The 13093-nt window shown below is 38.4% G+C and overlaps 1 protein-coding gene across 1 annotated transcript; it reads left to right on the forward strand.

Annotated features, from left to right (window-relative positions):
- Nucleotides 1-2093: 2093 nt before the first annotated feature.
- Nucleotides 2094-12844, forward strand: mri1 (methylthioribose-1-phosphate isomerase 1). Its single transcript, XM_026214958.1, has 6 exons — nt 2094-2470; nt 4407-4630; nt 5511-5680; nt 5755-5931; nt 6011-6235; nt 8935-12844. Exons 1-6 carry the CDS (start codon nt 2339-2341, stop codon nt 9066-9068), a joined length of 1062 nt encoding a protein of 353 aa, XP_026070743.1. The 5' UTR covers nt 2094-2338; the 3' UTR covers nt 9069-12844.
- The last annotated feature ends 249 nt before the right edge of the window (nt 12845-13093 follow it).

The following is a 13093-nucleotide window of genomic DNA, read 5'->3' on the forward strand; positions in this document are numbered from 1 at the left end:
TTAAACTGTAATGTTAAACAAAAATTATATATTATTGAAATGTAAAATATGTATACAGTATAGTCATTGTTACAGTACTACATTTATTTATTTTTTCATTTAAATTTAAAATAAATTGAAAAATATTTATTTAAAAAAATTCTTCAAATTTAAAATAGGATTACAGGAATGAGAACATATATATTCTGGAAAACATTTTGACTGTATAAAATGCATAATTATAGTAATGAGAATTATGGAGGAAAATTGTGCTTAATTATCAATGCAAATGGTCCTTATAATTAATTATAATATATATTAGTATATAAATTATATAAATGTTAAGAATAAGATGGTTTTATATCTAATAATACATATATATACTTAAAATATAACAATTATTATATAAAAAATAAAATACTTATGGAGAACAAAATTAGAGACATTCCCTCTGACAGTTTCATGCATGTAACTAGCACTACAAAAATTAATGGGTCTTTTCATTTTAACCCAAGTGTTTTTTTCTTTCCCTCCTGTCTGACATCATCGTTCAGCCTAACCTCTCCTTCATGTCTAAGTGTTGTTAATCTGCAGTCTTTATTGTAATCTCTGTCCTCCAGCATTCCCAGATTAGGATAATGTCGCTGCACAACAGTGATATGGGAATAATCTCAGTTCAGAGTGTGTGTTAGATGAAGGAGAGGCGGATAATATCCCATAATCGTGGATTATCCGCACCCCAGTGCTCCAGCGGAGCGAGCGTGAGACCCGGTCGTGGGAGGAGCTCGCCCGGGGCTCATTGTCCATGTGTGCCTCTGTGTGTTTGGGTCTGTTTGGTTTGATAAGATCGTGTGAGAGGTTGTGTGTGATAACATCAGTACGTTTGTGACTGGAGAAGTTTTTGTGTGAGACGTGTGTTCATTCAGATGCTGAGCTCAGCATGTTTTTAGGGAAGCTGTCGCCTCTGTTTTTTTCACTTGTCTGTTTCGGAGTCGAAGGGCATCCTCTTTAACCCCAGACTGACACCCTCTGAACCTGCCTGCTGTTTGTAGAGCAGATCCACATGTCTGGATCTCAGTGTGTGTGTCTGATACAGTCAGTCATTATATCAACTCGTCTTTTAGGATGCTGTCTGAACCCTAACTCTAATGAAGCTGATCTGTAGATGCTAGAGTCTGCACATACTGAAGCCATCTCTGCTAATGTACTAATGTATAGACTGATGTTCTGATGATGGCTCTATTTTTTAAAAGCTGCATTAATTTTTTAATGTGTCTATGGTGAAGGATATGATGTCTGACGTAATGATTAAAAAGGAAAGCTGACCTGAAAATTGAGATTCTGTCATCATTTACTCATACTTGGGTTGTTTTAAAGCCATTCAGTTCAATATCTCTAATAAGATGTTTTGCAGAATGTCCTGGCTGCTCTAAACGATGAGTGCTAATGGACTGTCATGCTCGGGAAATGACAAAAATCACCTTTAAGGTAGGTTAGAAATCTGTATAAATGAGTTATTAAATGTTATTATCATAGTCATCCTTGAGTGTTTCTCAACGAGGGGTCCTTGACATAGTGCAGGGGGGCTGTATAAAGTATGAGAAGTTTTGACATGACAGTCCCATGAAAGAAAAACCCAGTATAGCTGGTGATAAGTCAGAATTATAATTGATTGCATTTTGTCCTCAAAAAATCACAAAGGATAAATAAATGAGTCCGTTTTGTTCTGGGGGTCCTGAATTGGACTGGGAGCTGGTACTCCAAAAAGTTGAGATTCACTGCATGTTTGGGTATGTTTTGGGGAATGTTTTTTTTTCTCTGTGTGAAGGTTTACACACGCCACGATTTAATAAAATCTCAAATTCTGAACAATAGTACCCGCGTGAGCGTTTTTATGTTTTTTCCCCCCAAACATGATCTTGCGTCCTCCTCATAGCGAGTCTGAACATCTGCTCTTCATTAGCTGCTTCCATTCAGTCGCTAAGAATAGTCTGAATCGCTTTATTGTTCCTTCGCCGCGGTTATAAGAATAATGAAAGGCTTCATCTGAATATCAAATGCGCCGCACACAATGTGGGAGCGCGCGCTGACTGACAGGCGTGTGCGTGGTTAAGAGGGCGGGGCTTCCTGCCAGAACCCAGAGCGAACACGTGGTTCCGTGATCGGTGCGCCGTTTTTCTCCGATCCGTGCAGGCCTTTTAAACTACGCCCACACCTCGCGATTCGCGATTCATGATTCACGATTCACCCCGCTTTTAACACACCCCGAAGCCACCGGACGCGAAACGGACCGACGGAACCCGTCACAAATCGGCGCCAGCGCTCCCGGAATACCTTCACGCAGCTTCTCATACGGGTCATGACGCTGGAAGCGATCCGGTACCGGTCCGGGTCTCTGCAGATCCTTAACCAGCTGCTGCTGCCGCACGAGACCGTGTACGAGGAGATCCGCTCCGTGCGGGACGGATATGAGGCCATCAAGAGCATGAAGGTACGGCAGGCCCGACCGACGGATCCTCTGTCCGGTTCCGTTCACGCACGTCCGACCATCTCAAAGCCGGGCAGAGGCCCCTTTGTGTCGGAGCAGAGTAAGGGGTCGCGCTTTGTTCGTGCGCGTGCACGTATGATCCGCATAGCCTGCGCTAAATATATAGTCCCAGTGAGCTGGAAGAATATATTTCTACCATAAGATATTGAGTGATAAACTGAAGGAAGCACAGTGTAGTGTGATCAATAAAAGCCCAGCTGGTCTCTGTGATGTTCTGGAATGATGCTGCACATCATTCAGCGCTACTTGCTTTAGTCTGCGATAGTGTTTTTTTTTTTTTTTTTTTTGTAATGCATGCTCGAGTCTTAATTATGTGGGTAAGCAAGTATGAAATGTTTATATATATATATATATATATATATATATATATATATATATATATATATATATATATTATTATATATTATTATATATTATTATTATTATTGGATATAAAAATGTTCATAAACGTACCAGTTGTATTTGTGGTTTAATGAGCTTTGTTTATTGTTTTGCGGGCGGATGTTATTTATATATATATATATATATTATATATTATTTATATATATTTACAATTATTATTTTGTATCGTTAATTTTTCACACAGTTTTAAGAGTACGGTTGTTTTTTTTATTTTTTATGATGCAACGTCACGTGAGAATCTTCAGAACTTCTTAAACAGGTTCTGTCTCGTGTGAACGCTTCCTTGACGTCATAAAGGTGTTTCCAGTTTTCTTTCTCCAGTCAGTCTTGATTAACGTAGGTCATAATTAATGTGATGGGTGCTGGCTTTCCGGCAGCGTGTCTGCGCTTCATTAATAGTCGTTTCAGCAAATACCTCGCATGAATTATTGATCAATCGGGGATTCGGGGGTCTGGTCCTGTGCCAGCAGCTGTCACTGTCATCAGAGCTTTACTAATGCACGGGAATAACAATCGAGTCACGGTCAGACGTCCACCAGACAGTCTCTCTTTACTCTCTGTCTAAAGAAAAAACATTCTCAAGACTGGCTTGTGCAAAGAAACATTCCCATACATTTTCAAGTTATAATAGTCAACTATTAAAGGGACAGTTCATCCAGAATCAACATCCTGTCATCGTTTCCTCACACTTCACCTGTATGAGTGTCTTTCTTCTGTTGAACACAAAAGAAGATACTTGAAAGAATGGTGGTTCTACTCTATTGAAGTCAACGGTTAACTGTCTGTCAACGGTTCGGTTACCAACATTCTTCAGACTATCTTCTGTGCTCGACAGAAGAAAGAACCTCAACTTGAGGATGAGTGAAGGAGAGAATCCTCATTTCTGGGTGAACAGTGTGACATCATCATGTGATCAGCTCTTTGAACTGGATGATGTCAGAATGATGTGGTGATTATTCATTGCAGAATTCCAAGTTCTAAAGAAGTTATGACATCATGCTTACCGTAACTTCTCTTTGTAGTTTTTTAATAACCTCTGATAACTGTGAGCTACAGATGACTCCGTAATTTCTTTTAAACTCTTAATTGGAAATGTTGTTTTCCTTTAAAACAGCAAGTAGTATTTTGTGCATTTCTTTCATTGAATTTCCTTGATTTTGAAAGTAAAAGGGGTTTTGTGAAATACACTTGAATGTGTCTTCAAAACAGAACTTTTTATCTCAAAGCGGTGAACCAATTCATGCGTTTCTAATCAGTATGATGAATACATTTTTGGGGCTTTCTCACCCCCTCAAAAAAACTAGTTTTTCATTCCAGTGAGCTGGTTTTCGAGCTGAATGAAACTGTTAAATCAATTTAAATTGAAATGGATCATCTGTGTGTGTGAACTTAAGCTCCTGGTAATGAGGCTCTTAATGAGAAACCCTGGCGTTCCTTTGGTTCTGACTCTGTGGCGTTTTGACCTTTCACCCTGCAGGTGCGCGGCGCTCCTGCCTTGGCCATCGTGGGGTGCCTGAGCCTGGCGGTGGAGCTGCGGGCGGGCGCTGGGGGCGATGACCTCGTCTGCTTCATCAGGGACTCTCTGTGCCACCTGACGTCTGCCCGACCCACCGCGGTCAACATGGGCCGAGCCGCCCGCGAGCTCATGGAGTTCACCGAGAACGAGAGCATGGAGAAAAACACAGAGCAGCTGAGAGACAGGTGACAATCCACCCGGCACGTGGAGATTATAAGATATCTGAACAAATGTCATCTTTGAAAGATATTTAGAGTTTTGTTTTAATAGCAGGCGAACTAGATAATCCAGAGAAGATCGCTATATTCTGCTTTCTTTTCATCTATATTACTTCTGAAAGATGTCTGTGTCAGTGTTGTTATTGTTAACTAGAACTATTAAAATAGTGTATTAATTGAAGTAAACCTGAAATCAAATCAGATATCAATATTATAGATGGAAAAACTTATTTTTTTCAGTTATTTGCCAAGGCAAATTCTAAATTTTCTTCAAATTTAGGGTAAGTACTAAAATTACTGAAACTAGAACTGAAATAAATATTAAGTAATAAAAATGAGAAAATAAGATAAATGGGAATTAAAAAAGAAGCACTAATTTCCTAAAACCTAAAAATAAAAGCTAATTCTAAATTATATATATTAAAAAATTAGTTTTTAATATTTTTATTTACTTTTTATTACAGTGAGCAAATTTTGGAGCTAAATGGATTTGAATTAGAGATATTAAAAAAACAATAAGTATTTTATTTTATACATTTTTGTTGTTGTTTTATGTTTATTTTTAAAGTAGTTTTTGGAATATTTAAAATTATTTACACACCTCTGTACTATGTGCAATATCTTAAAGGAAATTACACTTGTTGTTGTATGTTTTTAGTTTTGCTGTTTATAAATATTATTCAGATATTCACAGAGAGAAAACTTTTAATCGCAATTATGTAAAATAACATTTAATTTCCAGCAAAAAAGTAAACAAATGATCAGCAGGCTAAATATGAAGTGCTGCATTGATTAACTTTTTATCTTCCTCTAACATGTCTGTTTCTTGGCCACGCCTCTGCTGCAGCGTGATTGGCTGGATTGAGGAGATGTTGGAGCGAGACGTGAACGACAACAAAAAAATCGGCAACTACGGCGCGCAGCACATCCTGTCGGGCGTCCCGCGAGACTCCGTCACCATCCTCACGCACTGTAACACGGGCAGCCTGGCCACCGCGGGATACGGCACGGCTCTCGGTCAGTCCGCGCGATTTTAACTGATGCAGAGATTAAGAGTGATGTCTGATAATGACTGTAACTGATCCGTACAGGAGTGGTGCGGTCGCTGCACACACTGGGCCGCTTGAAGCGTCTGTACTGCACAGAGACCCGACCCTACAACCAGGGCGCCCGGCTGACGGCGTACGAGGCCGTGGCGGAGGGGTTCCCGGCCACCCTCATCACAGACAGCATGGCAGCGCTCGCCATGAGGGAGAAGGGCATCACAGGTGACGGGAAGACTCAGTTCGCTTGAGGTTCATGTCTATATCAGGTCTGTCAGATGTTAATGTTGCTGTGTGCACACAGCTGTCGTCGTCGGAGCAGACAGGGTTGTGGCCAACGGCGACACGGCCAACAAAGTGGGCACGTATCAGCTGGCCATCGCGGCTAAGCATCACGGGATACCGTTTTACGTGGCGGCACCCAGCACATCCTGCGATCTGAGTTTGGAGAGCGGACGAGACATCGTGATTGAGGAGCGTCCACCTGAGGAGCTCACCAGCATCAATGGAGTTCCTGTAGCCGCTCCTGGTAAGTGCAGACAGGGCAGAATTACATCACACTGCACACAATAACGATCAAAAACTAAAACTCCTGAAAACATTACAATTAAATGGAAAGATATGAAAACCTGTTTTAGTTCGTTGCAGAGGAGAAAATTCACATTTTCATTTAGTTTAAGCTGAAGCACTTAAATGACTAACATTTGTAGGGATGTTACGATTTACAGTGAGCCGGTTGAAAATCGACTCAAATATGTGACGATTCAAATCAGATGCTAAACGAATCATGATACAGTTGTGGGTGGGAGTTTATATGAATGCAGCTTTGAGGAGAAGTGACTGTCTTTAGAAAAGTTTAGATGATATTTTCTTTTTATTTTGTCTCTGCACTGGTATGTTTACAGCAGTGACCAAGGAATCGCTGTATGGCTGCTGCTTCATTAGCGCCTCCTGCTGTCAGAGAGTGAAACTGCGTCTCATTCAGAGCTTCTGCTCTCTGTTTCCTGCAGATGCCTTATCTAGTGTAGTTTCACAAAACAAAAGAACCAATTTTGTTTCAAAATTTCAATTTAGTTTTGTTATTTGGCATATTTCTGTTTCACAAAGAAATGGGTAGCACTTTGTCCAAACAATAATAAAAGGTCACCTAATTTGATTTAAAATCTAATTTTGTTTAGAAAAAAATTGTGAGAAAATCGAATCGTGAAATCCGTATCATGAATCGTAGCGTTGAGTGAATCGTTGCATAAAATATACTTTGACTTTTTATTTTCAAATCCACTATCATTCAAAGGTTTGGGCTTGGGGTGATTTTTAAAATGTAACAACAGTGAGAGTAAAGTCTTAGTGTTTTCTATTACAAAATAAATGCTGCTCTTAAAACTTATTATTCATCAAAGAATCATGAAAATGTAAAACTATCACAGTTTCCACAAAAATATGAAGCAGCACAACCGTTTTCAACATTGATAATAATTAGAAATGTTTCTTAAGCAGGAAATCATCATATCTGAATGATTTCTGAAGAATCATGTGACACTGAAGACTGGAGGAATGATGCTGAAAATATAGCTTTGAGAACAGGAATAAATTACATTTTAACATTCAGACAAAAAACACTTATTTTTTAATGATAGTAATAGTTCACAAGTAATGAAAAGTAATAATTAATATTAAGTGTATTAAATTAGCTTTTCCATTATCATTTTTTTTTTAAATGTTCATAGCAAAATGTATTTTTTTGGTACAAAGAAGGGGTGAGAAAACCAGAAAAAGATGATTAGTGTTATGTATGTGACCGCTGAGCTTAAGTGAGATTAGAAACAGAGCGGAGCTGCTTTTAATTAAACGGTTCTGATATGAGTGAGCGAGGGAGGGAGCGAGGGATGATCCTCCATATGTGTGAAAACAGAAGAGAGAGAGAGGAGCCAGAATGATCAGATTAATTAAAGCTGCAGTGTTTAATAGCTGCCAGCGTCTCGAGGGAGAGACTGTCTTGAACTCTGCTGTCTGACGCACAACAGACGAGACCGGGAGATTGAGACGGGAACACCGGTCCCAGATCAGCCTGGGAATCATTTCATCTCAACAAATCAACTTATCTGACTGAAACGGTTATATGTCTGTCATATTTGAAGAGAAACACCATGAATCAGACCGTTGTGAGCTAGACTGTTGTCTCTCTGTCTGTAGAGTAAAATAGTACAGTTTAGAGAAATGTATGCTGTGCAGTGAATGGGTGCCGTCAGAATGTGAGTCCAAACAGCTGATAAAAACATCACAATGATCCACAAGTAATCCACACCTCTCTATTAAATGAAAAGTTTCGTCTACTTACCAAGACTGCATCAAAACAGGTATATTGTGAAATATTATTACAATATGAAATATTTATTTTCTATGTTAATACATGTAATTTATTCCTGCGATCAAAGCGGTATTTTCAGCATCATTCCTCCAGTCTTCAGTGTCACATGATCTTCAGAAATCATTCAGATATGATGCTTGAGAAACATTTCTGATTATCATCAGTGCTTAGAACAGTTGCTGCTTCAAATTTTTGTGAAAACCATGATGTAATTCAGAATTCTTTGATAAATAGAACATTCAAAAGAACCGCATTAGAAATAGAGAACTTTTGGAACATTATAAATGTCTTTATTGTCGTCATTGAGAAAAGTAATGTCCTTGCTTGAATAAAGGTATTAAAATTAAATTAAATGTATGCATTTAGCAGAAGCTTTTATCCAAAGCGACTTACAGTGCATTCAGGCTATCAATTTTTACCTATCATTTATTATTATTTAGTATTAATTACGTTAAAGTAAAAAATAAATAAGTGTTCCTAAATCTGTGTAAACACTTGAAACCAGAGATAGTTAACTAAATATGAAAACATTTATATATTTATTTCTATATGTTTACATATTTAAAAATGGTATTTGAAAGAACTGAAATATAAATTAAAGGAATTATTTAACTTATTTTATTTTAGCTTTTTGCCAAAGCCAACATTTTATTCAAAATTTAAGTAGTATAATAACAACAAGAAAAAATAAATATATTTTAAGGAAAAGGAAAAATCGAAAATTACAGCAAAATTACTAAAAATTAAAAACTAAAATTAAAATGCAAACAGAAAATATAAAATAAAATCTAATTCAAAGTTTCCCATAAATTCTAACAGTCCATCAGTGAGTGAAATGAGCCTGATTCTGTCTGTGTCAGGCATCGAGGTCTGGAACCCGGCGTTTGACGTCACTCCTCACCAGCTGATCACGGGTGGCATCATCACGGAGCTCGGCGTGTTCCTGCCGTCTGAACTACAGGCCGCTCTGACGGGGAGACTCACAGCTCTGTAAGGAGCCGCTCACCGCCGGCGCGCTCCGAGTGTTTGCACCTCACTGTGGGGAAGTTACACCTTTAATCACACACACAAGCGTCGGCACCGAGGTGTTCGCAAGGTATACAAGGCACGCTCCATTCAATTCAACACTTACAAAGTGGAATAACACCATGTGACACACACTTGTACAACCCAGGGATGCTTGTAAACACACAGACACACACACACGTTCTCCTTCTCTCTGAGTGTACAGCTCATGTCACATCATCTCATGTCTTTTGTCTTCATCTTTGTGAAAACTTTGGTCATTTGTTCCCTTTTCCACTCGTTTCTTCCCCTCTATCTGGCTCAGCTCCAGTTTTTAACAGGAAGTGTTTCACAGAGATGTTAAACGGTGTAGATCATTCAGAGTATTTCAAAATAAAAGTCTTGTACTAAATACGGGTCAACTGCTGTCCTCTAAGGGGGAATCTCACGAAACCTGCCCAGAGCTCGTCCAGGTCTTATTTCATCAATGAGAATCCTAATAAAAATATTTTAAAATATTTGCAAAAGTACATATCTTTTTTTTGTTGTTGTTTTTTTTGCATTCTTAATGAGAAAATATTTTGCATTACACTAATGGGAAAAATGCATTTAATTCTTGTCTTTGATATTATTTTATTTTTGCAAAACTAATTGCAAAATATAGTGCCATATTTTCTTTTTCTTTTGAGGTGAAGTGTTTTCATGAGACTATCCCTTACAGGTCGGACTGTTTATTAGTTATAATAGATATGTCAAATCAAAGCCCGTTTCAGATATGGGCTGAACTTAATGTACTTTAATGCACATAAGCACGCCAGTCTTTTCCAGGCAGTGCCATCTCATGTTACTAAATCAAAATGCTAGATTAACATTGAGACATTGGAAACCTGCGTTTGAGCAGATAAAACAAATACAGACAGTATGACCACTGGTATGCAGACGGTTTTAATGTTATCTGAGCTTGCAAGTAAATACAGGTGTTAGAATAAAGTAATTAAGACCAGAATGGTCCATCTGCCTGAAATGAACAATCAGTTGAAGTTTTCAGGTTAATCTCGAGCTCTATCGGTCGAAATTCCTACAGAAAATAAATTATGAATCTAAATTATTTGTACTTGAAACCACATATGCTGGAGTTAAACCTGCGATATTTCTTTAAGTCTGTAATTTAAGCAGATGTATTTGATCAAGGTGTGGGAAAATGGTGCTATGGAGCTAGATGTTAGACAATACCTCAGAAGAGATCCCAGACTCCTCTAGTACTTCCACTGTGTTTCTGTGTTGTAGTTACAGGTACGATCACAGCTGAGCCTGGGGGGCCTGATCTCGGGTCAGAGTCCGGTGTGGTCCCGAATTCTGCACCCCCTAGTATTGGTAGGTTTAGGAGTAGGTGTGGTGGAGGGGTTAAGATTAGGCAATTAGTGACTTCGAGGAATCTGGCATGGGTGCAGGATTTGACACAACACCGGCCGAACTGCTGTGTTTAAGTGCGGGTCTGATCTGGGATCAGCGCTGTGAGTTGGTCTGGGCTTGTGCTCCGTGTTATCGAATGTAACGAGGCCCAGTATCCTCACTGCCTTATGAGACCAGCAAAAACACCCCGCCCACTGATGTCTGATTGGCTGAATGAGACGGAGCCACGCCCACCGCTCAGAGAACAGTGCCATCTGAAATCACCATAACAACCCCATCGTATAAACTTATTAAAGTTACAGAACTTATGATTTTTATCATAGTACCCTGTTTTTTCCACAATAAAATAATCACCTTAGTCAGGGCAGCGCCATATTTCATTTCTGACTGAGGGAAAACGAGGCTGTGATGGACTGAAGTAAACTACATCCAATGGATCGAACCGTGGTTTAACAACATACTGATTGTTCAGCCGATGAAACATCTCTTCCAATAAAATGTTCGCTGGAAGAAAACTCCATAAAGCAGTTTTGAAAGTTGTGAGTTGTGAAAATTACGACCTTTATATGATGTGTGCCACGACTGCACAGCCTTGTTTTCATCCGCGTAAAATAAAAAGTGGCGTCTGACCTCATTAAGGCATATGGTGCATCCCAAATCACGCACTTATGCGTTTTGTGGTATAAATAGTGCGAGTAGTGCATTGAAAATTAAAAAAAGAAAAAGTGCACTAAAACAAAAAAACACCTAAAGTTGGACACTTCATCCACTGCGTTGTCGCATCTTTTATTGCGTAGCGAAGGGGGAGGGGCGAGCAGACTCTGATTATGAATGACAAAATAAACGTATATAGTTCATACATTACATGAGTGAGTACATAGTGTATAGTGAATCATTTGGGACGCAGCTATAGATATATGAATAGGTAGATGCTCCAGACGCGTCACGCACAATAACAATCAATGGGTTTCAAAATCCAACACCATTGCTTAGACTGTGAATGTCAAAACCGCCAAAATTTTAATTCCTGAAGAAATTGGATAAACTTTTCACAAGTAATAGTGTGTCAGTTTGGGTTTTTAATATGTATGCACTCATTATTACAGGTTTTTAAACTACAGACGCTTTTAAGCATCATGTAAGCCTACACCTTTGACTTCTTGTATTGTGTTAATTTAGCAAAATCATCTGCCTAAGTCTATTGCAGATACAGATATTCTCACACGTGTACAACTACAGTTGCAACGCACAGACAACAGTTTCTCCTGACGCTAATAGGGCATCTACCTATACATATCTATGGATTATTTCAAAAATAACTTTGCATCACACATGGTATTGAATGCACATTCATTTTTACAGTTTCTTCTGTTTAAATCAGATTAAACTAAATGTAGCACCATCACACTTAGAGCAGCTGTACATGTGTTTGTCAATTTTTTTAAAAATCTAAATTCTCACGTAATACAGCTCAAAACAATTTAATTTATTTGATTTTGAAGACCAGAACAATGAATAGGAAATATAGAAAGACATAATGTAGCATAAATCGAGGTCATCCGTGTGGCTTTGTGATGTTCTGAAGGTACAAAGTTTGTTTTTCACATCACATTATTTTTATTTGAATTGGACCGTGTGAGCTGATGATTTGTTTTATGTATATCTATACACTGTATATCCATGAATTGTGATTCTTAGTGATGAATCTGTTGTTAAAAAGCTTACATGGAGAGGCCCTCTATAGACACGACGCACCACTCCACAGCTAGAGGCTAAATCTATAATAAAAGCAATGAAATGCCTGAGATTGAAGATATTTGAAGATGAAATGCTTTGAAGCGCTTCACATGCACGGCCTGGCTCTTGTAGAAACGGTTAGCTGGTGTGCCAAAGCTGTAAACCTTCATGGAGTCTTCTCTCTGTATTATACAGAAATTTAATGTAATGCAAAACGAAATAAATCTTTATTCATTAAGAGAGAGCAGATGGATGGGACGTTTCTTCTTCAGCAGTCGACCCAAACACAGGACGGTCAGCTTCGTGAGTCGAGCTGATAAATTAGCTCATATGTTTTCCATGTGCTTTAATGAGATGAGAGGAAACTCTGGTGCCAAAACGATCATGTGACGGTGGACAGACGTCCGTCTGAGAGGACCTCTTTGTGTTTCTGTTTGTTCTCGTTCTTCTAATTGATAATCACATCTGAGTTTGGTTTTGTATTCTGTGGAAGTAGTTGGAGAAAAAAAAAAATATTAGAGACTGGATGTTTTTTATACATATGAATATAATATACAACATGCATAAATTAAAAGATGTCTGTTCCACATCAGTACAATAAACAGAGAGAACCAATCCTGTTGTGTTTGTGGTCATTTCTTGGGTAATTATTGACCTGTGAGATGCTAACGAGGAGATTGAATATTAAAGCGGGCTTCTGATGAGTAATCAAATAGTGCTTGATCGTTACTATTAAAACATATCATATCTTTAAGAATTTCAAGGTCCTAAAACATATTACAGTTAAAGCGTCAAGTTTTCATTGTCAGATACAGACATGAAGGAACCAGATGATTATTTTGTTTAAATATATTTTTCATTTAG

This window comes from Carassius auratus, chromosome 1 (genome assembly GCF_003368295.1).
Source record: "Carassius auratus strain Wakin chromosome 1, ASM336829v1, whole genome shotgun sequence".
Taxonomy (NCBI): Eukaryota; Metazoa; Chordata; class Actinopteri; order Cypriniformes; family Cyprinidae; genus Carassius; species Carassius auratus.

Excerpts from the sequence above, each read along its gene's own strand:
- mri1 (XM_026214958.1), top strand. The coding sequence starts at position 2,339 with ATGACGCTGGAAGCGATCCGGTACCGGTCCGGGTCTCTGCAGATCCTT. Across the intron at positions 4,631-5,510 it reads ACAGAGCAGCTGAGAGACAG|CGTGATTGGCTGGATTGAGG; the intron begins GTGACAATCCAC and ends CCTCTGCTGCAG. Across the intron at positions 6,236-8,934 it reads AGTTCCTGTAGCCGCTCCTG|GCATCGAGGTCTGGAACCCG; the intron begins GTAAGTGCAGAC and ends TGTCTGTGTCAG.